This window comes from Amblyomma maculatum, chromosome 4 (assembly GCF_055883805.1).
Source record: "Amblyomma maculatum isolate TAMU_Amacu chromosome 4, ASM5588380v1, whole genome shotgun sequence".
Classification (NCBI taxonomy): domain Eukaryota; kingdom Metazoa; phylum Arthropoda; class Arachnida; order Ixodida; family Ixodidae; genus Amblyomma; species Amblyomma maculatum.
The window spans coordinates 135,213,129-135,240,438 of NC_139347.1; the positions used below are offsets into that span (position 1 = coordinate 135,213,129).

At 46.1% G+C, this 27,310-nt stretch overlaps 1 protein-coding gene across 3 annotated transcripts in view; it reads right to left on the minus strand.

The window, feature by feature from the left end:
- pps (protein partner of snf) overlaps nt 1–27,310 on the minus strand; it is a 127,733-nt gene that overhangs the window by 85,867 nt on the left and 14,556 nt on the right. For all 3 annotated transcript variants that reach the window (XM_084602535.1, XM_084602534.1, XM_084602536.1), the window contains exons 2-8: nt 21,012–21,155; nt 18,099–18,175; nt 16,936–17,234; nt 16,018–16,421; nt 11,462–11,871; nt 4,419–4,875; nt 2,666–3,058 (exon numbers count right to left, since the gene is read on the minus strand). In XM_084602535.1, coding sequence (XP_084458661.1) covers nt 2,666–3,058; nt 4,419–4,875; nt 11,462–11,871; nt 16,018–16,421; nt 16,936–17,234; nt 18,099–18,175; nt 21,012–21,141 — 2,170 coding nt within the window. In that variant the 5' untranslated portion in view covers nt 21,142–21,155. The remainder of the gene's footprint in view (nt 1–2,665; nt 3,059–4,418; nt 4,876–11,461; nt 11,872–16,017; nt 16,422–16,935; nt 17,235–18,098; nt 18,176–21,011; nt 21,156–27,310) is intronic.

The following is a 27,310-nucleotide window of genomic DNA, read 5'->3' on the forward strand; positions in this document are numbered from 1 at the left end:
AGAAAGACAAATGCAGCCTACAGCTATAGCACTGCTTTGCTGCGTTCTGGGTTTCAGTTCGCATAGCTCTGCTATATCAATGTTAGTGGCATAGATCTATATGGCAGCATTACTGTTTACTGTAGCGCGGAGGATAGTATGAAACCACCTCGCTTACATTTGCAGCTCAAGTGATCAAATCCCTTGAATGGATAGCACCTCGTCGGTATTACCCGAATTACTGCACATTTCTCATTTCCTAACTTTGCGGCCACACATACTTGTAAATTGTGACTTGCAACAGGTGCCAGTCTTGGAAGAGTTAAATATAGGTGCAGTCCACTTATAACGATATTGAGAAAATCGGAAAATCCGATCGTTATATCTGAACTGGCAAAAAAAAAAAGCACACACCCACGTATTTTCTCATGCATGTAGGCTTGCCTACTTACCAGCAATGAGTAAATCGGGTCGAACAATGCTAATCGACCTAAAGAGCACTAGACACTAACTACAGGATACATCAATAGCCATAAAATAGCTTAACATAGTTTAAAAAGTCGGAAATTCGAGCTTGCTTGAGCCGCAGCTGAAGCTTGACAATCGCTGTGAGCATCGCTTCAGTAGCGCGGACGCTGATGGCAGTCCTAGTTGCGTGCAGAAAACCGATTAGAGACTGGATGAACTGCAGGGCATTCCCAGCCTTGATGATCGTTAAAATCGAAGAGCGCGAATGCCCGCATTTCTTGACGAGGTTTCCAACCTTAAAACCCTGTCAGAAATTCCGATAAATCTGCTGTTTCATCTCAAGAGCTGTCGCGCCTTCTATGTGGGCGGTGCCATCTTCCACGGACGCACAATCGGCTATGGCAATGACGATATAGCTGCACCTTTGCGCGAGACAGCGATTGCGATGATGATAGTGCTCATATCTCGCGGATTTCTCCATGAAAGTCCGTTTTCACCGCATATGTCGAGTTTTCACGTAATTCTCTTCTTAGTATTTTACTTTTATAAATCATTCAGACAAAGTTTCGTGGTAAACATCTACCGGGCGGCGATAGAACTATCGTATCCGATTTACTACCAATATTCGATCGTTATATCTGGTTTATTTTTACATGGTATCAATGGGAAATTGAAAAATCCCAAAAAGTTCATTGTTATCTGCGATATATCGTCATATCTGGTATTGTTACAAGTGGACTGAACTGTAGCTCGACAAAATCATATCCAGCCTGCCCTCTGTACATGTGCTCCAGTGCCATTTCATGAAGGACAAGCATGCAGTTAAACAGTTTCTATAATGGCCGACTGCATCACTGAAGCCCACTTGCATTGTTTTGCTGAATTCTAGTGTCACAGGATAAGTGAGGTCATCCACTTGAAATTACACAGAAGGCATCTTGCAGTATTCAAAAAGTGCTGAACGGCCATTTCTCTGGCACCCCGTCGCGGTGGTGCAGTGGTAAGACACCTAACTACTGCGCCGGAGTAGCCGGGTTCAATCCCGGGCGGCGGCGGCTGCGTTTCGATGGAGGCGAAACAAAGTGGCGTCCGTGTGCTGCGCGATGTCAGCGCACGTTAAAGATCCCCAGGTGATCGAAATTACTCCGTAACCCTCCACTATGGCTCCTCTTTCCACTTTAACTCCCACCTTCCTCCCTTTCCTTACGACGCAGTTCAGGTGTCCACAGACCCAAGTGTGACAAATACTGCGCCTTTCTCTTCCTGTGAACCAATTATTATTATTACAATTCTTTGGCACTCTGTGTCGTGTTATTTCCTGTGGATGTCCACATGTTGTGCTTTGTTTCGTATTCAACAGACAGTGCGAAGGAGCTTTTCTTGGCTTGGTCCACAAAAAAATTGCACCTGGTCACTGCTGCACAGAAAAGACCTGTGCACACGCATGCACAGACACGCACACACACACACAAAAACATGTTAACGCTAACACGAGTGAACAAGACTGGCATAAAAAACAGACACTTGCACAATAGTTAAATGTGGTATTGACTTCTTTGATCTCATTGAACCAGAGCAAGAGGAGAATTCACAGAGTCGCTGGTTTATCTCAAATGTGCATACTGCTCACATTGTTTTCTAACTAGGGCAGAGAACACATGGCATCAAAGTGCCACAACTGTGCCATGGCAGTGATTGGCACTAGTCACGTGGAAAATATGCCATGAAAGCCTACCTGATGCGCTCGTTGCAAAAGGCCTGTTTATTATAAGCGTGTTGAACCATAGAAACTCTGAAAGCCAATCGGGCATTGAAATGATCGGACTACTTAGGCCTCTTTGAACTGTGTATCCAACCTGCCTTGCAATCTTTTCAAAATCCCAAAAGGAAATGCACACCATTCAGGGAGCACAACTGACATAGTCTTAGCAACAACCAAGCCAATATTCTTTAGCAAAAAGCATGGCTCACCTGGTAATGTTTATTGTTATCAAACGTCATGCAAAAAAAAAAAAAAAAAAAAAAAAAAAAGACATGCAGCAAAGAGCACAGAGACAATCCCATGTATACTTTTCCAGTAAACATACCATGTGTGAGACGATTTTGTTCCATATCTACAGGTTTTCACTACATTCTTTCTCCAGTCCCCACTGAAATCGTGCGATCATTTCATTCCCCTGTACTTCACCAAAGGCTTTCAGTAGAACTTTTCACCCACCTCTCTTGCGCATCATAGCACGCTTGAATTTCTCCTTGCTTTGCCTGTTAGGCCGCTCAGCCACCACTACAGTCGGTGGGGTGGCAACCGACGCAGCCACCACCGCCGATGGTGGCAGCTCCTGCTTCGGCACCTTTTTTGGCTGCGCGTGTGACTCCATCTTTTTGGGCAACCCCGGCGACTTGCCCTGCGGAGTCTTGGGACTCCCCTTGGGCGGCTTTGGCGTCTTTGGTGGTAATGTGCCATGGTGGCCGGCATGCTTTCCTTTTGCTGGGCTGGGTGGGGGCGGTGCCGACTTGACGGCTACAGCCAGCGCTGGCTTTTTGTGGTCTGGCTGGCCCAACTTCAGAGGCACCTTTGCCGGCACCAGTTTCTTTGGTAAAGGATTGGTTTCTGAAACAAAGCCAGCCAAAGAACAACTCCCTTTCTCAGCCAACACAAAAGCCCATCTGTGAACACATGCACCCCTTAGACACACTTTGATCGCCTGTCTCCACAAGAAATCAAATCATTATCCCTCTGATCCCCAGCCGAGAGCACGAACTAGACGACACCGGGCCCACGAAAAAGCGATCGTAATTCTTCTCATCTAGCGTGACGATAACAGCTATGACAATGATGATGCAGTCAGCGAGAATGATAATGATGATAGTAGCGATAGTGGTGATGAGGATAGAAGGGATGACAATGACGATGCAGTTAGTCGAAACCGTAGAGTGGCTTTTGCCCTTTCCACTCTTAACCGGGTTTAAGCACAGTCCTGTAATTATTTGTTTCTGTTAAGGTGGATCTCGGAGACCAGATTTAATAGTTACAGCCGGTCACGCATTATGACAGCACTGTGTGAACAGTGTACATAAACATAGAAAACACGAAAAAGTTGAATCATTATGTTTGATATATTGTCCTAATCTGTAGCGTTCCAACATATGAACTCCAGCGTGCTCCATCTCCTGAAAGCAACGCCATTGACACTGCACAAAACTGATGGTACCACCACCTATCAGTTCAGCTGTAAACGCTTCCAATAGAGATTTTCAACAATTGACATTTCAGGGTGTTAACTTATAATTGTGGATGGAGGCTCAGACTTTTTAAGTGAGCTAAGGGGGCATTCTACACATGGGCTCTTATGCGCTAGACAGCTCAAAACTTCAAATTAGGTGCAAACTGATGAGCTTACAGCAAGTGTATTGTACAGTATAAATGCATTGTATGATATCTACGAAGCAGCAGTGTCTTCAAGAGTAGAGCTGCTGAAGCAAAGAACACCATACAAGGAGTCAATGTCAGCAGACTGGTCCAAGTAGAAAGGACAGTGAACTGGAGCAGTACAAAAAAATTACGAGGGACTTTAGCGACTAAAGTAGTGAAAGGTGAAAGCCTGAGTGCCACATTCAGATATGCAACCGGCACTAATTAGGAATCCATTAATCAGTCATTATTTATATGACATTAAATAGGTAATTAATTACCCAAATAACTGATTAGTTAATATTAGCTAATAATTGAATTACTTAATTATTCATTATTTAGCAATTTTAGTCATTAAATATTAATTTACCATTGATTGGCGTATGGCCATATAAGACACGCATTCACGCATACTGTGGTGGTGCTCTGATTAGTCGAGACCTCTATGACGTTATTCCGCCTCGGTCAATCAGAGCCGCCACAAAAGCGCGAGACATTTTGTCCACGACAGCATGAGCCATTAAAGGCTTTCGCCTTAACAAGGGCGGGCAGTACTCACCATGCTTGATAGGAATTGGCTTGTGCTGAGCCACAGCAACCCCCGTTGCTTGCGCCGTGGGTGCCGGGGCAGTCACCGGAGTAGCGGACACTGTAGCAGCGGAAGTTGCTGCGGCGGCTGGGGCAAGCCCGTGCTCCACCCCGCCAGCGAGGCGTGCCACGTGAGCTTCCACCGAGTCGTATACAGACTCCTCACTGTGCTGCTGCAGGGCAGCAGGCTTCACTGTTGGTGCCATCGCTGCGAGAGACACGACTGGGGCAGCTGCTGCTGACACGGGCGTGTGGCTCACCGAAGCTGCAGCTGTCACCGGTGCAGCCTGCGGCTCATGCTCCTTGTGCAGCACGTCCGGCTGACTGAACAGTGCTGGCTCGTCAGTGAAGCTCTCGCGCCGAGGCTTCTTCTTCGGCTCAGGCACCGTCCGCACCACCTTGACCACCTTGCCAAATGGAGACACGGGCTGCACAAGGAGAGAGAATAAGAGGCCCACCTGTCTTGAAGACCACAATTGGGGGAATGAGTGCATAAAGCACAGGTGGGATTACAGTGGATGTCAGCTGGCAATGGATAGATGGTCCAGTATTGTCCACGGGCCTAACGGACATGCAAAGACATCTGACAGCAAGAAATAAAATAGAGTAGACTCACGTTGAAGGAACTCTGAAACGATAATTGTGGTAATTTTCTAATACAAGAAGTTCGCAAAGGTAGTCGTTGTGAGTATTCAAGTCGAATTTAGGAGCTCTGTGTGGACCCTATAATTAAATCAGTTTTAAAAGGCGCTGCTGGCGACCAGTCGTAACCCATTAGGTCAACATCTTACTGTGTGTTTGTAGCCGCCCACTTACCACTAGTATTAACTGGGCTTTCCGAGCGTACCTCCTCTTTGGGTGAGCATGTGACATGGCTGGACGCGGTGGCATGGACGTTTTCTCCCCTTCCTTTGCATGCAGGCATGCACGGAGTTGATAGAGGGGAAGAGAAGCCTTTTTGATCGCGATACCTTAGGTGCTAGTAAAGCTAGCCTAAAAATTTGTGTTGCGGAGGAAGCTATTGTAATACTGATGATTTGTGCGTGTTGTCTGACTTTCGTAAATAGGTTTTCATGGTATCTTTAAAATAAACTTCGTAAATCCTTTATGGGACTCTACACTTTTGTGCACACTGTGACCTGGCTGGTTTTTCAAAAAGTGCAGCGTAGCTATCATCTTTCATTTTGCAATTAGGTCATTTTTAGCGCTGCCAGAGGATACAGCAAAATACATGTTGCAAAGCAGTAGGCTAAGTAGCATATTTTCTGCCATTCAGTTGGTGTTTCGGATTGGATTGGTTTTGAGGCCTTCCCCTGAAAGGTGTTCTCATCATACTCTCTTCAGCTCTTTTTTTTTAAAGAAGTAATTTAGTTTTGTGCCAGCCTGGCTCACATTCTTGCAACTGTAAGCATCAGCTTTGGCTGTACAGTGAAAGATCGTTAATTCACAACTCGTTAATTCGAAATTTTGGATAATTCGAAATAGTCATCGTGGTCCGGTCCGCAGTGCATAGAAGTCTATGCGCGTAACAGCTCGTTAATTCACTCAAAAATTGGCGCCGCCAGCCATAATTCGAACTGCGCGCCGCCAAGCGGCGCTGTTAAAAACCATCGTTGGAAGCTTTCACGGCAGAACGATAGATGGCACAACCATCGGGGCGCCGCTAGGGTGCTGGAACAAGTACTAAACAGTCTTTCCTGCCGCGACTCCTTCGAGGAACGACGTTTTAGTGTTATCGACCACGGTTTCGTGTTGCATTTCGTGAGCCCTCGTTTTGCACGCCGCTTGTTGTGAGCTTGTGTCCGCGAGATGTGTTCGCGTGGGAAATACTGTGCCAAGACGGTGAAGGAGAAAGTGGCTATTTTACGCGAGGTGGATGAACGGAAGGCCAGCAAAGTGGAAATCGCGAAAAAGCACGGGATTCCACCAAGCACGTTGTCGACGTACGTCCGAAATAGGAAGGCCATCGAGGATGCCTATGAAGCCGAAGATTTCGCCAGCAACAGAAAAAGGCTTCGTTTAGCCAAGTATCCGGAAATTGAGACCGCTGTGATCACGTGGGTGAAAGAAATGAGAAGCGCTGACATTCCACTGAGCGGCCCAATTATCATGGCGAAGGCGGCCGATTTCGCCCTGCGCTTGAATGTGGAAGATTTTGTCGCCTCCGAAGGATGGTTTCACCGCTTTAGAGACAGACATAATCTTGTCTTCCGGGTGTTGTCTGGAGAAGCCAAAGAAGTGGATGCAGAAACTTGTGCCACGTGGCGAAGCGGTGCTCTGCAGCAGTACTTAGAAAGCTACTCGGCACATGATATATTCAATGCTGATGAGACGGCTTCGTTTTATAAGCTCCAGCCCGACAGAACAGTAACATTTAAAGGGGACAGCTGCGCTGGCGGCAAGCGAAGCAAAGAGCGGATTACTGTTCTGGTCGCCGCTAATATGACCGGGACGGAGAAGGTCCCTCTTTTTGTTGTCGGCAAGGCACATAAGCCTAGATGTTTCAAGAACATTAGGACGCTGCCGACGGAATACTCCGCCAACAGCAAGGCGTGGATGACGGGCGAATTGTTTAAAAAATGGCTCTTGAAATTCGATCGGAGGATGGAGCTAGGGAAGCGTCAAGTTCTCCTCATTGTGGATAACTGCTCGGCACACAAAGTCGACGCCGAGCTGAAAGCCACAAGGCTCGTCTTTTTGCCCGCCAACACGACTGCGGCCTTGCAGCCGATGGATCAGGGGGTGATCAGAAACATCAAATGTTTCTATAGGCGCCACATGATCGAGCGCATGACTTTGTGCACTGGAAACCAGAAGACCAGCACCATCACATTGCTCACAGCAATGCACATGTTGGTGCGTGCATGGGAGCAGGTCACGCTGTCCACAATTGCAAACTGCTTCCACCACTGTGGCTTTGCTGCCGGAAGTATGAAAGAAAGTGGCGACGATGGGAGTCCGGAGCCTCTGCCTGCGGCTGTGCGTGCTGTGCTGCAGGACGTCAGTTTTGATGATTACGTTGGAGTAGACAGCGATGCAGCAGTGTGCGGTGCCCTAAGTGATGAGGACATTGTCGCTGAAATTGTTAGGGAGCAGTCTGTCCCAGAAGAGGCAGAAGACGAGGAGGACGACGACGAGGAGCAAGAGCCCGTGCGTCCATCCGCGGCAGAAGTTATGGGAGCGCTGAATGTCGCGCGCCTTTTCTTCAGCTTTGAAGAGGGGGAAGAAGACTCCCTGCGTCGCATTCGCATGCTAGAAGACCGAGTGAGTACAGTAGCCCTCAAAGAGAAGAAGCAGAAGATGATAACAGACTTTTTTGCTAAATAAATGTTTTTCGTGCCCTCCGGGCATCAAACGCCTTCATTTTTGCTCGCTTTCATTAGTTCGAATTTTGGTTAATCCGAACTGGCCTGGCGGCCCCGTGGAATTTGAACTAACGAGCTTTTACTGTACTTTAGCGGCTTGCAAGTCTCTAGCATATTTGTGAAGTAGCTACAGATACAGTGAAAGCTCATTAATTCGACCCCCATTAGAAAAATCAGATCACTCGATGTGCATGCGAAGTCCCTAAAATTATACGTAGGAGTCTACGGGGCGAAACTCTCGCTAATTAGAAGGACGGTGTTTTCGTGACAGCTGTTATGAGTGTCTTGCCCTCTCCAGTGCACCTTGCTAATTATGTGTCGATCGATGATGGTGTCACCGTTGGAGCTGACGACGATTTGTCGGAAGATGACGACTGTGAGCAGTCGCCCCAAATGCCGAATCGCACGGTGAAAGAAGTTACAGAAGCCTTGTCAGTGCTAGAGGACTTCTGTGAACAAATTCCTGACGGTGCGTGTGCCGCGGTACACCTGGCAGCTGTTAAGAGCTATCATATGGTATCATAATCACTCAAATTCGCCTGAAAAAGCAGGCGACAATAACAGTAACATATTTCTTTGCAAATAAAGGTACGTCCTGCTGCGGCAAACTTTTTTTTGTTGTTCAGTCAATATTTCGACCTTTGGATAATTCGACAATTTTTCCTGGACCTGTCAGTGTCGAATTAACGAGCTTTTACTATACCACCCTTTCCAAATCAACATCCAGAATACAAATGGCGTAAAGCGGTACATGTCCCCTTTCTCTGTCATGAAGAACAGTATGTATATTTCGGATACTCTTGAAAGTACTGTCAAGACTCTGAGCCCATATTCGCATGGTGCAGCAGATACAGCTGCAAAACCCAAGAGTAGCACTGCATCGGACGTGACAGCTGATAACAACAACAACAACAACAACAAAAAAAAAGCAAGGCCATTACGAATATCTGCACCTACGAACAAGGGCAGAACAAAGACAACAGACACATAACAACAGACACGTAGTGATAGACATGCTGCAAATCTGTTAAGGTGGTAGACAAGTTTTAAACAAGCATTTTTGCTCCACAGATGGACAATGGAAGTCACTACAATGTTAGGGTTGCTGATATGAATTCCACAGATAGTTTCGAGTGTCCTCTTCTCGTGGCAGACCAGCGTGTTCCTGCACCAAAGCCAATTTTATTTTTTCACAGATAAATTCCTTTTCTGGAAACTTTGGGGCAACATACACACGATATCTTAAGACAGGCCCAATTTTAAACATTTTATGAAAAATTCAGAAAAGCTGGCAACCACGGAATAGCGAATACAGTCGAACCCAGATATTTCAAATTTTGGTTATATCGAACTCGCGGAATATCCCCTTGAAAATTCCATGTAAAAGTATAGGAAAGCTGCGTCGTATATCGAACTCAATTTCACCGGTCGTTCGATATATCGAACTCCGCACCACGCATTGGATGGTGCGCCTCCCTCAAAGACGATCGCATCACCTCAGCCGTTTGCCGCATCTCGTTTTCAAGCCACGCGCAGAGGGAATGAGAAAACACAGCTCGGTGACGGCTGCAGCGAAAGCCCTTCCCTCAAAGGCGCGCGCATCTGCGGTGATTGCTGCCGCGCTAGCACGTGACGTTTGCAAGTCATATGTGTGAAGGAACGAGAGGGAACCAATGCAGCCATGGTGTTCGAGAGAGGGAAAAAACGCGATAGAGCGAAGCACAAGGCTATGCCAACTCTTCTGCTGAGCTTCATCTTTCCCTTTTCTTTCTCTTTCCCGGTCTTTGTTCGCAGCAGCACGCACTACGCATGCGCGGACAAGCCAGCTCAGCCCGTGGTAGACGCTTTCTCCAGTGCCGTGCGATTAGCGTCTCATGTCGTCGTGATGAACGCACGTAAGCTACGGTGGCCGCGAACGCTAAAAAACGACAGATCTATATATATATATATATATATATATATATATATTTTTTTTTCCTAGAGTCGTTTATTCTTGCCGTCGGGCTGAACGTACGCATGCTATTGCGGCTGCGGAGGTTAAGAAGAAGCAACATTGTTTTTCTTTTGTGAGAGTTGTTCTTGTCGGGCTAAACGTGCGGCGCAGCGTAAGCTATGGCGGCTGTGGACGAAAAGAAGCGGCAGTTTTCTTTTCTTTTTTTTTTCTTTTTTTTTTTTTTTTGCGAGAGTTGTTCATTCTTGCATCTATGAATCAATGAAAGCACGTGGTTGGCTGCGGTCATGGCACTGGATTTTAGCACTGTTCGCTCCAAACGGCATTAGCAGCTATCACGCTTGCCAATGATTTTGTAGCAGTGGACTACGCCTGCCCCACCTCAAGCGCGGCACGATAAACCGAACCAGTCTTGTGCAATCAAGCCATCACGCGGGCACTCTGCCAAGTTCACTCCCTGCCACCGCAGGATCTATGAAAAGTGTACTTAAAAGGTTACACGTCCTGGCGTTATCGGTTATCGCTGCACAGCATCTTGGCACGCTGCCAATAAATGAGCTGTGGATGTGAAGGTTGAAAGGGAGAAACGGCCACCGAACGTTTCTTTTTATTTTCAAATTCTCTGGGGCAAAAATGGGGAGTGGGTTCATTATGAGAGTGGGTTGACTATGAGACAAATACCATATCATTTTTCATGATCGCAAGTGGCGTCTCAAGCAGATTTCTGTATATCGAATTATCGATATATCAAACTATTTTGCGATCCCCTTCGAGTTTGACATATCCGGGTTCGACTGTACACGTATGCATGAACACAGACATCCTGCGGGACATTAAACTACTTGTCACATTTTCAGCGTTTGAAAACTCAAAACGACGGTAGTTTTATTGATAGTGGCACCATCTAGTTTTCAGAAACTGAACCCTTTCCGCAAAAAAACATTTCTTTTTAGGCCTAGGTTTTTGTTAAATTCCCAGATGGTCCAATCAAATAAAAAAATGTGCAACATTGCGACCTATTCTGTTTGTTATAGTTAACAAAAGGTGACATGAAAGCCCTATAACCGAATTTACAGCCTGCAGATGTGCCAAGAAACGCAGTAGCAATGACAAGTTCCTTCCACTGCGAGAGTCTCAACTTCAGAGTGCACTGCAATGCTGGCTCTTTTATCTCATTAGGGTCCTTGAGTACCTGTTACAGCACAACGGATATGACATAACCCTCCCCCGGTTACTTTGGCAACTTTCGCTGCATCAAAGTCAATACAGCCCGTTCCAGTGCTTCATCCAGTAAAGTGGGCACAAAAATGACATTTTCAAAATGACACGAGCTTGAAATACGGGCCCATAAGTGCGTTGGCAGGGGACTAGAGCAAATGCATCATCTCAGGCCAGCCCGAGCCCGTGCAGTGCTCTAGTTCTACTTTCAAGTGATGGCTCATTTGATTTAGTTCAATTTACTTGGCTTGGCCTCTCTACAGAGAGTTCTGAAAGGTGGGCTAACATTTCATAATGTATTTTATCAGTGCTGGGTGGAGTCTCGTTACTGGTGGACGGTGCCCTACAAAATTTGTGAAGTGTAATTAAATTACTGTAAGGCTCATTGGTACCAACTACAATGCCAGACTTGCAAAGCTTAAGTCTGGCAACTTCGAAGAGATGGCTTGGGATGCTACGCCATGTGTGCTAGGGGCTCACCTCTGGCGTGTGTTTCCTCTTCTTGGCATCTGTGTCATCACTCTTGCGCCTAACTGGAGGTTGGTGGTGCTCTTCCTTGGCTGCCAAGACGGCGTCCTCCTCCGTTCGAGACAGCTTCCTGTGAATGGCCCCATCCCGGCGCCCCTTGGGAGGCCCCTCTGGTCCCACCTTACGCGTTGCGAGACCCTTCTTGGGCCCTTCAGGGTGCTCGGCGTCCTCGCGCGGCCGCTTCTTGCGTGCTCGAGTGGGGCTAACCAGGACCCCATCCTCTGCAGGTCCCTCAGTCGAAGAGGTCGACTCGCTGTTGCGTGTCTTGCCCCTCCGTGCCGGCGACGGCTGCAATGGTGGTGTCCTAGCGTGCGCTTTCTCCTTGGGAGGGGCCACCACAGGAGGCAATGTCCGTATGGAAGCTGAAAATATTCCAAAACAAAATGATGCCTTCGCATGCCATCATTTTGAGAATGTCCGCCTGCCACACCAACCCAATGACTTCCAAATATGCCTCTGCTGCTCCGTCTCCTTTTTGCAGTCTCAATGAGTTTAAATTAACGAGTTTTGTTGCGAAAGCAACATTACGCCAGGTTTCAGCTGGTCACGTATTCCATTGGCGTGGCCCATGAATGACCTTGAACAGCTGCGCCTAGCAACCGCTTAGCTGAGCTCCGCCAGATGGCACCACAGTTGGCGGCACGCCGCGGCCGCTCGCTCCCGCCAGATGTGTGCACAACGGGCATAGGAGAGGAGGTGACGCTTCACAGATATAAGCACATTCTCCTCGGTGGAATCTAGTAATTATGGAGAGCACTAAAGAGAGGCAACAACGACAGAATGAAGCTAGAAAGAGATGACGCGCTCAAGAGACAGCAGGAGAATGCGCTGCACAACTTTAGAAGCATCCAGACGAAGATGTAGCTAGAAGTAGTCGTTCTACTTTCAGCCTGCCATGACATTTGAATTCACGTTACCCCTATGCCACGGGCAGGAGCTGCCAATTCAGGTCACTCTTTTCACATGGAAGGGTGATATCAGAATCAGCCTGCCAGAACCGTTTGCATTTTCGTTACCCGTATGACATGCAGGCACATCCTTTCGGCTAGGTTGAAACATGACATTATATGGGGGCTGGTAGCTTACGCTATCAAGTCATACACTTAAAGGATGAGCTTAAGTGTCCCCAGTGATGTAGCACCTTACACTGGCAGGGCGTGATAGGGGAATAACGTAGCAAGCAAAGGAAGCTTCCGCTGTTGCTTTCGCAATTCAACTAGGGTTAACCAGAGCTAAACTACAACTAATTTTGTTGCATTAGCAATACTGCACCAGGTTTCAGCCCGTCACGTCGTCCCAGGAAGGGCCAAGTTTGCCCTTGACATGTAGCCGAGCCGAATGCGGCTTTAACCAAGCCGTATGAATGTGCCATAGTGGCCTATAAGGTTAACGTGATTGCCAGGGTCCTGGCAGGCTGATTCTGACATAACCGTCCCATGTGAAACGGGAGACCTAAGTATTGCTAATGCAATTCAACCCGGTTTAACCAGAGCTAAACCATAGCTAATTTTTTATTCACTGCTATGTAATTAACCATTAACCAACTCCTCCACACTGAGAAAATTCTTCAAGGGCCTGGGGACATCCACTGAGGCTTGTATTTGAGATTTTTCAGGTAATGAGAGCATTAGTGCCCTTGACCCTGATAGAGTAGAAGATCAACAATACAAATTTCTGACGGGTTACAATAAATATTGGTGCCATTAAGAATGTCGCATCAACCAATACGAAGAAAATTTGTATATAAAAGCACAGAAATGCATTCCCATAGATCTGTACGTGACAAACGAGACTTGTATATGGTGTGTCACCACTTACCGTTTTTGCACAGCGTACCATGTACAGTAAAAGCTCGTTAATTCAAATTCCATGGGGCCGCCAGGCCAGTTCGAATTAACCAAAATTCGAACTAATGAAAGTGAGCAAAAATGAAGGCGTTTGATGCCCGGAGGGAACGAAAAACATTTATTTAGCAAAAAAGTCTGTTATCATCTTCTGCTTCTTCTCTCTGAGGGCTACCGTACTCACTCGGTCTTCTAGCATGCGAATGCGACGCAGGGAGTCTTCTTCCCCCTCTTCAAAGCTGAAGAAAAGGCGCGCGTCATTCAGCGCTCCCATAACTTCTGCCGCGGATGGACGCACGGGCTCTTGCTCCTCGTCGTCGTCCTCGTCTTCTGCCTCTTCTGGGACAGACTGCTCCCCAACAATTTCAGCGACAATGTCCTCATCACTTAGGGCACCGCACACTGCTGCATCGCTGTCTACTCCAACGTAATCATCAAAACTGACGTCCTGCAGCACAGCACGCACAGCCGCAGGCAGAGGCTCCGGACTCCCATCATCGCCACTTTCTTTCATACTTCCGGCAGCAAAGCCACAGTGGTGGAAGCAGTTTGCAATTGTGGACGGCGTGACCTGCTCCCATGCACGCACCAACATGTGCATTGCTGTGAGCAATGTGATGGTGCTGGTCTTCTGGTTTCCAGTGCACAAAGTCATGCGCTCGATCATGTGGCACCTATAGAAACATTTGATGTTTCTGATCACCCCCCTGATCCATCGGCTGCAAGGCCGCAGTCGTGTTGGCGGGCAAAAAGACGAGCCTTGTGGCTTTCAGCTCGGCGTCGACTTTGTGTGCCGAGCAGTTATCCACAATAAGGAGAACTTGACGCTTCCCTAGCTCCATCCTCCGATCGAATTTCAAGAGCCATTTTTTAAACAATTCGCCCGTCATCCACGCCTTGCTGTTGGCGGAGTATTCCGTCGGCAGCGTCCTAATGTTCTTGAAACATCTAGGCTTATGTGCCTTGCCGACAACAAAAAGAGGGACCTTCTCCGTCCCGGTCATATTAGCGGCGACCAGAACAGTAATCCGCTCTTTGCTTCGCTTGCCGCCAGCGCAGCTGTCCCCTTTAAATGTTACTGTTCTGTCGGGCTGGAGCTTATAAAACGAAGCCGTCTCATCAGCATTGAATATATCATGTGCCGAGTAGCTTTCTAAGTACTGCTGCAGAGCACCGCTTCGCCACGTGGCACAAGTTTCTGCATCCACTTCTTTGGCTTCTCCAGACAACACCCGGAAGACAAGATTATGTCTGTCTCTAAAGCGGTGAAACCATCCTTCGGAGGCGACAAAATCTTCCACATTCAAGCGCAGGGCGAAATCGGCCGCCTTCGCCATGATAATTGGGCCGCTCAGTGGAATGTCAGCGCTTCTCATTTCTTTCACCCACGTGATCACAGCGGTCTCAATTTCCGGATACTTGGCTAACCGCAGCCTTTTTCTGTTGCTGGCGAAATCTTCGGCTTCATAGGCATCCTCGATGGCCTTCCTATTTCGGACGTACGTAGACAACGTGCTTGGTGGAATCCCGTGCTTTTTCGCGATTTCCACTTTGCTGACCTTCCGTTCATCCACCTCGCGTAAAATAGCCACTTTCTCCTTCACCGTCTTGGCACAGTATTTCCCACGCGAACACATCTCGCGGACACAAGCTCACAACAAGCGGAGTGCAAAACGAGGGCTCACGAAATGCAACACGAAACCGTGGTCGATAACACTAAAACGTCCTTCCTCGAAGGAGTCGCGGCAGGAAAGACTGTTTAGTACTTGTTCCAGCACCCTAGCGGCGCCCCGATGGTTGTGCCATCTATCGTTCTGAAGCTTCCAACGATGGTTTTTAACAGCGCCGCTTGGCGGCGCGCAGTTCGAATTATGGGTGGCGGCGCCAATTTTTGAGTGAATTAACGAGCTGTTACGCGCATAGACTTCTATGCACTGCGGACCGGACCACGATGACTATTTCGAATTATCCAAAATTTCGAATTAACGAGTTGTGAATTAACGAGCTTTCACTGTAGTAGGTAACTGCGTCACTGGCGATGTGCATACCGGCAAATGCAATACTGTACACTGCATGACGACAATGTGTGGCTAGAGCTAACTGTTGCTCAAGGGTGCAGCTGAGGCAAATGTGTTCATGACATCTGTAGTGATGCAGGCGAGTTTTCAGACCACTTATAATTCTGCACACTGTAAATACACTCTGACCTAGCAATACTGGAAATTCAAATCATCCCAAAATTCATATCAACTGAAAAATGAACTCACTGTACTGACCATTTGACAGCTGGCGTTGCATTACCGTAAAATTCAGCTGAAACAGAATTTTCGCCTCAGACAAGGATAAGACACAAATAGCCATGAGAGGAAGGAATGCAGCATTCAGCTACATTCTTATCAATGCCAGCCTGGCTACGCCTGCTGCGAGACGGAAGCCTTTCCAGTATTTGCCTGGTCAACTCTGTGTTGCTCCAGCTACAGCCACCATACTTAGGGTGAACACTGGCATTAAAAACAAACAAACAAAAACGAGCAATTCATTATACAGTTAAACCTTGATATAATGAAGTCGGTAAAATCGGCCCTTGAATTCGTTACATTGGTTGTTTCGTTACGTCGAAATTAGGCTCTTAACATGCAAATACTAGCAACATGTTATGCTCACATGGAAGTTGCTGCTGCTGTTGCTGCTGCTGTTGCTGCTGCTGTTGTTGTTGCTGCTGCTGCTGTTGTTGCTGCTGTTGTTGTTGCTGCTGCTGCTGCTGCGGCTGAGGTGGAGATGCCATCTGTGTTGGTGGCACTGCCGCTGACAGTGGCGACATTAGTGGTGAGCTGAGACTACTGGGGACTGGGGGCGGGGCCTGTGGAGACTCCGCCCCCAGCACTGGCGTGCACCGGCCCACCATCTCCTCCTGCTCACGCCGCTTCTGCTCCGCATTTTCTGCTTTGATGCGCTCCAGGCGCTCGCGGTCGATGCGCTCAATCTGCCGCTGCGACCGCCGCAGGGGCTGGTGCGGCGAACCTGGCGATGCCAAGCCAGCCTCGTCACAGTCCTGCTCGTCGTGTGGCCTGCAGAAGAGTGGTTTCACCAAGACCAACATTATAGTTGAGTGCTGGCACTGAAAACAAAAAGCTGGAAGACTCCGAAGACAAGGAGAATGGGACTGACAAAGACAGCCATGCAAGTGCAAGGCAGACACAAAAGTGTAAACAACAGATTCTGACACACTGGAAGTAACCCCCCAAAAACTGTCACGAACACCTTGCATGATGATACAATTGCTTGGTAAAGAACTGGGGAACAGTTGCCAAATTCTGAGGTGAGAACAACGTGGCAATGGCTATTTTTCCTGTTTCAATGCATGCTGTCAGGAACGTTGAGATCCTCCCGTATCCTTCATGCCTCGCAAAAAATGCCAAATTATGGAAATGTTTTTTTTGAATCCTACCCGAGCTAGAGCTCAAAACATATTATGCAAAATCTCCACACCAAATTCTGGACAAGGTAAGCCATGAGAATGGAGGGCCCTAGAGAGTGCCTGACAGTCCAAGTTAGTGGATATCAGCAGCAGCATCAACTCACGGGGTTCGATCCAGGCCCGTCTCCTCAATGGTGGTGGTGGTGGTGGTTGTGGGGGTGCCCTGCGCCGGGTGGAGCTGCCCACTGCCTTCTCCAGATGGGGGTGCTCTGACCATGGAGGAGGAGGTGGGTACTTCGGCCACCAGCTGTGCGAGAGGCGTGCAGTAGCAGTGATCGAGCAGCACCAAGTCGATGGGGCTGAGCAAATCGTCAGCGCCCAGGGTCGCCTTGAGCAGGGCCTCCACCTCGGCCTCCGATGTCTCTGCAAAAAGGGAGCCCGACGCAGGGCCCTGGCCCAACACCTGCACAGACAGCGCGGGGGAAATCACCTATGCTACTGGCAAAGTGAACAACACAACCGTTGAAAAGGCATTGTGCGGTCTGTTTTGGATAAGCTGAAGAAATCGCCCATCTAGGCCTGTGACTTACACCACCTAGTTACCACCACGTCATAATCAAATGCAACTTCTGATCGCTGGACTGACACTTGGCTGAATTGGCTGGCGAGACGGAAGCATGCGGACGAAAGTTACATTTGGAGACATGCAAGCCTGAGGACATCGATCAGTCTCCACCTCGATGCGCGTACTCCTTCCGTTTCTTTAAAAAAAAAAAAAAAAAAAAAAAAAAAAAAAAAAAAAAAAACGGGGACAGCAGTTTGAAACAGACGCCGAAATTTTGCGAGACTGATGACAGCTCATGAGTTGGCACAAAAACTATACTTCGCAAGTCTGCGCTACTGCGAGACAGTCACGATCGTTATAAGTGGGCTTAAATGGACGCTAACACTTTTAAACAGCGACAACAACCAAGGTGCCCAATTAGAGAACAGCAAGTTCAAAGCAATTTGGCAGAATTTTCTTAATTTTTGTTTTTTACCAGGATGGTGAACCTTTTCTGGTTTAGTGCTGTTTGGTGCATTTGCAGCACGAGCGGTGTAACTGAAATGGCATACAGGGCCATAAATGTAACAGGTGCCTTGAAACTGAACAGTGAAGGGCAAAAATAAAGCGGAAAGAATTCCTTCAATGTTTCCCCTGCGCAATCAGGCATTCCAAATTAAAGAGTATCACATTTCACTGCACTGACTTTAGCCACCTCATCAAACGGCACTAGCAATGACCGCTTCGTGATCAGAGGGGAAGTGCAACTGTGTTTTGACTCACCAAGTTCTCCAGGTCATGGAAGCTGTCATCGATGGCTGCCAGTGAATGGTTGCCATCTTCTGTTCCAGTAACGTTGCCTGCACCACAGATGTCACAGATAGCATCACAAGGAGCCAGGGCAGTTCACAATAAGGCCATAGCACAATGCAAGCCAAGGCGATCTGTTAAAGGGACAGAACACTGGACAAAATATATCATGAAATTATGGTGGAGATGAAAAGATCTTGCCTCATAAAGTACAAATCGAGCCCTACAATATCAAAGACAAGAGGCCTTACAATTTTAATTTGCCATTAAAAATCGCATAAAAACTACTGAGGCGCTACCTAGCGGAGAAACCCTAGTATTTTCAGTGTAGCCCCCCACGTGACTACATGTCAGCAAAATATCGCTGATTTTAACTGCACATTGTTCTTTTTTCTTCTAGGAGTGCCTGCCATAATTTATTATATTTTGCGCTCTCTCCAGTGCGTCCTTAAATAAAAACCACTCCTGCTTTCGCAACGCGAGAGGTATGCTTTCAAGTTTTGCCACTAGATGGCACCACAGTGTTTGCAATTTCTTGAATGAAGCAATGACAGTGCCCACTAAAACTTTCGTTGACGAGGGCATGTGTTATTGCGCAGTAACAGCATTGAGTGTGAAACTGAAAAGGACCTTACTCTTAGCAAAAAATGTGTGATTACTGTCTGGCGAGTGAAAGTTATATTTGTTTTTGGTATGTCTTTTTTTTTGTTGACCACCAGTCGTCAGCGCGGTCGCTGCTCATGTTTCCAGCATCGGACTACATAAAAACGGGCGCACGAATTGATCGAAAAATTCCCTGTAAAAATTTTCCACAGCATTTCTAACAAAACCGTTATGGAATCGAACATTTCAGACATCAATCTTTCTGCTGCGGCGAAAAAAATTGAGACCTAAATTCCAGTGTTCTGTACCTTTAAATGCAGGGACAACCAGCCATCTGCTCAGACCTTTAATACATAATTTATTTACTCTACACAAACAATGATGGCTGTTTGCCGAATTTCATGTCACCTTTGTATAGACCAGCAGCAATTAACATAGCAGTCACCGAACAAAGCATGCAGGGGGAACTGAAAGGGGGCCCACTGAGGGTAAGAAAGGCCGATGATACTGACAGGTATTAAATCGCCAATTAATTCTCTGATCTCCAGGGCAACATGAAGAGACAATTCAGCCCTTCTGTTTCCCCACTATATATACTGTGAGCACTATGTGCAGCTTTGTCCTTTTTAACATGTGTATCTGCCACTTCCTCTTTCATCTTTCTCACTTTTATGCATAATCATAAATAGCCTGCTTGGTGCTGTGTTCTTGGACATGGGACCCAGGCTCAGGGCTGGAATAAGCCCGCTTGGTAGTGTCCTGCCTTCCATGTGGTGGAGGTGCACCTAGATCCTCGCACTGCACCTTTACCTGCTTCTCCCCGGAGCTGCATTCCAATTGCCATTTGAAATTTTGCCGTCATAGCCCAGGAGGAAAATGCAGACACCCCGGGTTCCTCCCACTAGGCCCCTGCTACACCAGCTGCTTGGACGTGACCCCCGGACATCTGCTGGCCTCCAAAGTTGATGATTGGCTTCACAGCTACGATTGGGTTAATTCCTTCAACCGCTGGGATCACACCCTCAACATACTAAATGCGTCCTTCTACCTGACTGATATCGCTAAGGCATGGTTTCTTAACTCTTTCGGGACCGCCCGAAAAGAAGGCAATTGTGATACAACTTGAAAAATATTTTTTTATTCAATGACATTTTCTGCTAGCTTGTTGTAACATATATTGTTATGCAGCTAAATGAACGCACTTTCATGAGAAAAAAATTGAGATGCCTTAAAAATATACATGATATCACAAAAAAATCTCAAAATATAACTTTTCTTCTTAAAAAAACATAAAAAAGAAGGAAATTCTTGAATACGGAAATAAAAAAGAGTAATAAAAATATTTCAGAATATACAAAATGTGATACAATGCCTCTTTTCTAACTTCAAGACAAAAAAAAGTGGGAGGCTTATGTACAACATTTTTTTTGTGTGTGCTTTCTTGCGGCCTGACGCGAGGTTGACGCCATGGTTCTCAATCTGCGCCGCCGCCGCGCCAAAGATTAAAATCTCTCCCGCGTCGCCGCCTGCCGTGAAAAAGGCAAACTACACCAAAACCGAAAGTTTAGATACTAGACTACTCACTAGATGGCGACACGTGTTCCAATGAGCGGATATTTGAGCTTGAGAGCGCGCGCGATTTGATCGTGCATTTTTACACGATGGCCTATGGCGCGGTCCCGAAAGAGTTAATCAAGAGACTGATATTCCAGAATGGGCCATTTTCAAAAGCAGTTGTGTCAGATTTTCGGTGTCGCAACTGTTCACACGGAAGTCACCAAGAAGAAGCTGGATGATTGCACTTAGCCCCCATGCATATCATACACTTCATACATTGCACTATTGGCAGGTGTACTCCCATGCCCATCTGGGTCCTGTGACCCCAGGTAACCAATTCCTGAGAATAACCATCGACCCTACCCACTCTCATGTCATCTGTGGCTGAAGTCCAGCCAGAAGACATCATGGCTGGCAGATATACACGAGTTCAATCGATGTACAAAAAAAAGCAGTTATGACTCTGAACACGCCAAACAGAGTCCCTCATGCAACTATAGCTGTTAAATGGGATAAGGTACAGAGGTCCGATAACAATTTTTCACTTCAAGAGTCCATTTGTATGTCAGTATGCAATTATTATTTCGACATGATGACAGGTATGATTCTGGTACTGACAGGAGTACAAATGTCGATCTGAAAAGTTCCAACTAAAAAAGAAAAAAAGAAGAGTGCAAAGGGGGGGGGGGGGGGGATAGAAAACGGGAAAAGAGAGGGGGAACCTACCGAGCACATCGAAGTCGAGCTTGTCGTTGTGGGGTGCCTGGGTGGCCTCCTGGAGCAGGGCGCGCACCTGCTCGGCTGACAACACCGAGTCCAGCTTGAGCAGCGGCTGCTCCTGGGAGGAGGAGGACATGCTGCCGCCCACCCCTGTACACAACAGGAGAATTCATCACTAACCGGCACACTAAACAAACATCACCAATGGATTACTACAAAAGTAGCAAGCATGTGATTCCGAACATCTAACAATATGTAATAAAATACCACCAGAATAATGCCTGATGACCACATGGGAGGGTATTCCAAACTAGTGATATGGCCCTCCTGTCGCATTTTGGTAAATATGCAAATTAAAAGTAATCATTCCAACACAATGTTTAAGCTTCATGTCACCCGAAGAAGCCTGACAATTAGGAATTATTTATTTCTAACGAGACACATACCATGCACCTAATGCAGATTCAAAGCAATGTGAAATTCTAGGTCAAACCAAAACAACATCAGTGTTGATCCACGCCTTTGACTTTGACATGACTCTGCCAGGTGGTAGTTGGCAGGTTACATGGCCAAGTATCCATTCATCAATGGGTTGTGAGATGTAACGATACCACACGCTGTCACAAAGTTGGGTGGAGCTCCTAACTTGGGTTGCTCACTCACTCTAGGTGGGCGGAGGGATAGTCTCGAGGAGGTGGCAATGCCATAGGCAAAGAATGTTGAGACGGGTGTAGCACTGAAATCAACTCTTTTATTGGGCTGGCTTATGCCCCTTAAAGAACTCAGCACCCCGACAGCGGTGATGACAGCAAATGTCGCTGGTTATCGAACTATGAAAGGCTGCTGCATTTGGCAGCGCTCAATATAAACTCTGCAAAGAAACGTCTAAAATAAAACTGGCAAAATTAACTACAAGAGTCTACAACAATACGAAAACAACTGCGTTTTGCTGCAATCATTCGAGACAAATCTCGGCGCATCTTGTGCGTACAACGACACAGATAAAGCCAAGTTTCGCGACACTAAGTACAAACAAACAAAGCACAAGATATTCTGCACGCTACAATAAAAAATAAAGACCACATGCCCATTGCTGCTGAAAACAAAAATAAAGATTTCAATAATTTGTGGCAATAGGAATCTTTCAGGCCTCTTGGATGCCAAGTAAGGCACACTAATCATAGGCCATGAAAGCACAGTCATACAGCTTGGTTAAAGCGAGGCTTTATATTTATGTCAGGTGGTCCCCTATCACCGGTAGCTGGATAACGCCATAGCTTAGGACTATGCTAATAAGAATTTGTGAAATAAAGACGCAAGTTAAGGTGCGCTAAAAAGCGTTCTGCAGGATTTTGTTTTCTGGGTTTCTGTGAACAGAGTTTCAATCGCAAACAATGTAGTCATAAATTAAACCCACATATCATAAATACCAGGAATATACACAATTTCCCAAAGCAATGAAGGGCGCTGCAACATAGGGCACGAAGTGCGCTCATAGCAGCGGAAAAAGTTGGCAACACGTCCCTTAACAACCCAGCCAAACTAGTTTCTTCGGAGGTCATGAAATGGTCTATAATAAGAGGTGTAATTTCAGGATAGCGAAAACGGGGAAAAGTTTTCATCTGCCTATAATGTGAGCGAAGAAAGGTTCGGTTTGTCAGGTTTAACATCCCAAAGCGACTAAGGCTACGAGATGTCATGAGCAAAGAAAGATCAACAAAAGTATTTATTTCCAATACATTTGGTAATTGCCCTGGGAGACATACGTGCTATGCACTTTCGCCACTTTCACGTCAAACGTGATCCCTCGCCAAGCGTCTTATAGTGCCATGCTACTTCATGTGCCTGTATTTGTTTGCTACCCTTCTAGTGCCAACATGCTTGATGAGAGAATTTCATGCACCCTGAGGACAAGAAACTCTCAAATCCACCCCTGAACTGCGGAAGCCACATGGCCTTCCAGTTGTTTTAAACCCCTTCCAGCTTGGATGCGGGATGGCAGTGCACGAGATGCTGGTTAGCATGCGTTGCACTCACACCTGTTCACATCTAGCCTTGTGCTCGCGCGTGGCGTGTCTGCCCTGGAAGTGCTTTTGAATTTGGTGTTTTAGCGATAATCGTAATCCAATATTATGTGTGACGAAAGTCCCTTGTAAAGACATCTTTCCATAGAAATTCCTCTTCGGTAACTCTAAACGTGTTCATTATTACGCATTTCTCAAAGGTGCAAATCTGAGCATGCTAGTCAAGCATCCGCGATTTGGCTTTAAAGTGTGGCAAACATGGCTGGAAAGGCCCGTGCAAAATAATGAGTGCTGCTCTCACCCTTCCTACATCATGCAAGGTGTGATCGATCTGCTTCCCGTCGCATGTTCATTGCGAGCACCATGGTCATGCCACAGTCACGTCAGTTTGAGGAAACGGAAACCATCACAAGTCAACCAAAGCCACTACTAGATGGTGCCTCCTCTCGCTGAAAGCCCGATTGTGACAATACTGAATAACAATGACACTGAAATTGCAAATTTAGGCAGAAATTTGTTGGTATCTGCATACAATGAGAGATAGAAATCTGACATGATAAAATCAGGACAACTGTTTCATACTGCATGCATGTATTTACGGTACTCTGTTTTCTAGACACTCATCACTCTGTGGGGCTTCTAATCTTTGAAGACACCTAAAGTAATCTTTAGTGACATTTATGGATACGAGGCAAATCATATTTTGTTAGAACTACTATACAGTTGTGGTTCAGAGAGCATATCACCGTGTTCTTAATATCACTCCGCGCATTACTCTGCCAATGGCAGAGCAGCAAACAGTATGTGAACGGTACGACACAGAACCTTTCTGGAATGTAAATAACCCCAGATCGGCGCAGAAACAAATTATCGAATCGATAACGAATTCAAACCGAATTTAATATTTGTCTGGTCATTCGCTACTTATTGTTACAAGATTGCGTACATATGTGTAAAAAACACAACTACTTTCAAAACAGCGATGAGCTGATGCTAGTGCCATTAAAGTGCAGCTAGCCAGCGGCTACCAAAAAACGCAGCAGTAATCTCCAATGAGAGCCCCTCAGCATGAAGCCAGTATATTATCTCAGCGACTGTCATTACACACAACTCAGAAAATTACCTCTTGCTACTGGTAATGACGGTAAACGCACTGACCCCCCATCTCAGTTGATGAGAGAAAAGAGAGTTAAGAACCACAGCCTTCGATATATGGCAAGACCTGTTGGGCTTTGCTGGATCTAGTTATGTACTTACGTATCATGAAAGCTGCCACACCAATAGACCATATCTTGGCACTGTCTGAGGAGGCCTGGTTTTTGAAATGCCGTGGAAGAAACCTACAGCCTTCCTGATTCAGGGTACATGTCTGTAGTCCGAAAACTACTTGACCACTTGGAATAGAACACATGGTTCAGCAGTTTAAATTAATACACCACTACTCCTTACCTCTCTTAATCAATTGCAGTGCTCACTTAAGGCTGCCATAACGATGTTCGATATAATACTTCTTTTGGAATGGGTGCTGGTCAACAAAGCCTGAAGGTTTGCCAAAGTCTGAACCCTCTAAAACACAGCAGTGCAAGAACGAGCAAGCACGGTTAGCTTAGTGCAAGAGGAAATGCCATTCCACTGAATCTGGTGTAAACTTCTAGGGTCAACAATCGCCGAAGAATAGTAATGCTCGAGATGAGACCTTGAGAGCGTAAAATCAGACTAAGGCAGTAGCTTTGTAAATACAAACAAGGTTTCTGTTGAATCAAAGAAGGTGTTACCCAAGTGTAACATCCCAAAAATATCTAGATTAAAAAATTCCCATTTTTTGACCAATGCAATCACTACAATGAGTAGCAAAACAGCCTTTTTGGAATAGTTCTTAGAAAAGTTTAGCAATAAAATTTCGAGAGAGTATAAAAAAACAAGTCAGGCTGCTGCACGTTTCAATTTCTGAAAATCAATTTATTAAAGTGAAAGCCTTTAATGGCTCATGACTCGCCAGCGTGTATGTGCGTTAGCAGCGAGCGTCCGCGAGAAGTGTCCCACTTCGCAAGATTCCACTTGTCAATCATCCTGATGAAGGCATCAGAAAAATAAAAATCAAATCTCCATTGGGAATTGAACATCCCTCGGATCCCCAGCCAAACTTTAAGGAACTGCGCCACGTCCAGGATCGTGAAACGCACATCATAATTCTCCTTGTTTACTATAAGGATGATAGTAGCGGGATCCCGCGAGCGACATATACTGCCTTTCCTTCCCTGTAAAACAATTATAGAATGCTGGCAAACTTTGATGGGTTCAACGGAATGCTGGCTGTGTTCGACAAGAAGTGCATGATGTACAGTGTGCAGCAGCCATTTATTTAAGAGACATTTAAAATCTGCTGGCCTTGGTGGTCAGAGTAAATGCACCAGCCATGCCTGGAGAAAAATTACAGAAGTAATCAAAAATTTTCTAGGCAGGCTTAAAACGTCCGTGCATTCCAGTAAATCAACGGTCTAATCAATCACCGTTTTTCAAGCTTGACACTGCAAAATGACCACATCAAGACTGCTTTTGATTGAATTGACAGTGTTGATTTTTTTTTAAATGCAAAAGGTCCGGACAACTGACAACTAATGAATGGCACTATTTGTCACAGCAAGTTGCAGAGAGTGATAGAGTGAATTATAGCCGGTGACATATTTATCAAGAAATGCTCATGTAGGTGTATGCAAACACACATGCACATTTCACCAGATCCCGAGTATGAACACTGTACATATTGAAGTTACATTTACTGCAAGATTATTTCGTGCCACAGCTGCTTTGTTTGTTACAGTTTGGGAGGACAGGCCTCAGTCAAATTCACATAGCACCTTCTGCCTGTCCTGCCCAGGTTTATTTACTTACTGTAAAAGAAGCTAAATGAATTTCACTTCCCGTAAAATGTGGACAAGGCAAACGCTGAAGTTGCTCCAGATGTCTCACTATGCATTTGCATGCATTCAGATATTATGGATAAAACGAGCAGGCATTAATTTTATTAAAGCCGCAATTGATCGCGCTGCTCTGACTTAGCATGCAAGATCTTCCCCAACAAAGCAAGTCTGCACGAAATTAAAGAAAACCAAGCAAATTACTCTTAATATTATTTTGTCTGGAAACTTTGCTCTGCTTCAACCCATCCAAAAATTTGATTGAAATTAACAATTTCAATGCAACAAAGATTGCCTCATGTTAAAATTTTCTGAGTGTTGCAGTCACAAGCCGCTACCATCAATTTCGCTCCAATTTTTGTTATGTCTGGTACACCTACAATGTGGTGCAGAAGGCGATCTATGCAGGTACTTCAATGAAGGCTTCCGTTCAGTGAGTGAAGGGTAAACAGCACTACGCACATTGCTATGCACAGACCTACAATGCCCAATGTTGGCTACCCTGTACATGCCCCAAACGTCCTAATTGTGCCAGCAGTGAAACAAGCTCCGAAGCAATGAAAACACTGAAGAGGTCATGGGTGCAGACAATCTCCCACATGGAGCCATTCAACTGTGGCATCTGTAGAGAAGAAGACGAAGCAGTAATGGTGCAAAAATTCTAGCAGTGAATGCTCAAAACCTGTGCAGTTACTTTCCAGCCTTTTCAAGCAGTCTCAGTAATAGCCAGACTGCAACTGGCCCTCCTTTAGAAGAAATAATGATACGTAGCAAGGCTAGTCCACGAAGGTTAGTCCAGGATGAAACAACACATAAAACACAGAAGCACAGCAGCGTCAACCTTCTTCTAGCACCAATCGTTGCTACCACTTTTTCTTCTTCTGTGTCACTGTTTCTGATCGTTGCCTTCTTCAACATCCAGCAATGCAGGGCATATATGTCAAAATATTATCTAGTGTGAAATCCCTCATATGACCATCAGAGCTAAGCAGTGACCTTGTGTAACAAGCTGCACGCATGGCTTACATTCATAAAATGGCAACAATGAACTAATAATGGCCCCGAACCCCGAAAACTGGATCAGTTTACCACTGGTTTTGCAGAGAAAAAGGATGGAACAATGGTACCTCGTAAAAAGAGCTCAAACGTGGCATGTATTCATACCCCACTCTTTTTGGCTATAAGAAAAATTGCAATAGAATAAAGAAATTGCTTCTAGAGGTGTAATGAGGCAGCAGACTGGCAGAAAATACTAAAAAGCAGGAACAATGTTTCAAGTTCATTTTTTCCTCATCAAAATTATCACCGCTGAACTGTACACCTGTAATTGTGAAAGCACACAGAGCACCAAGCACGCCTATTT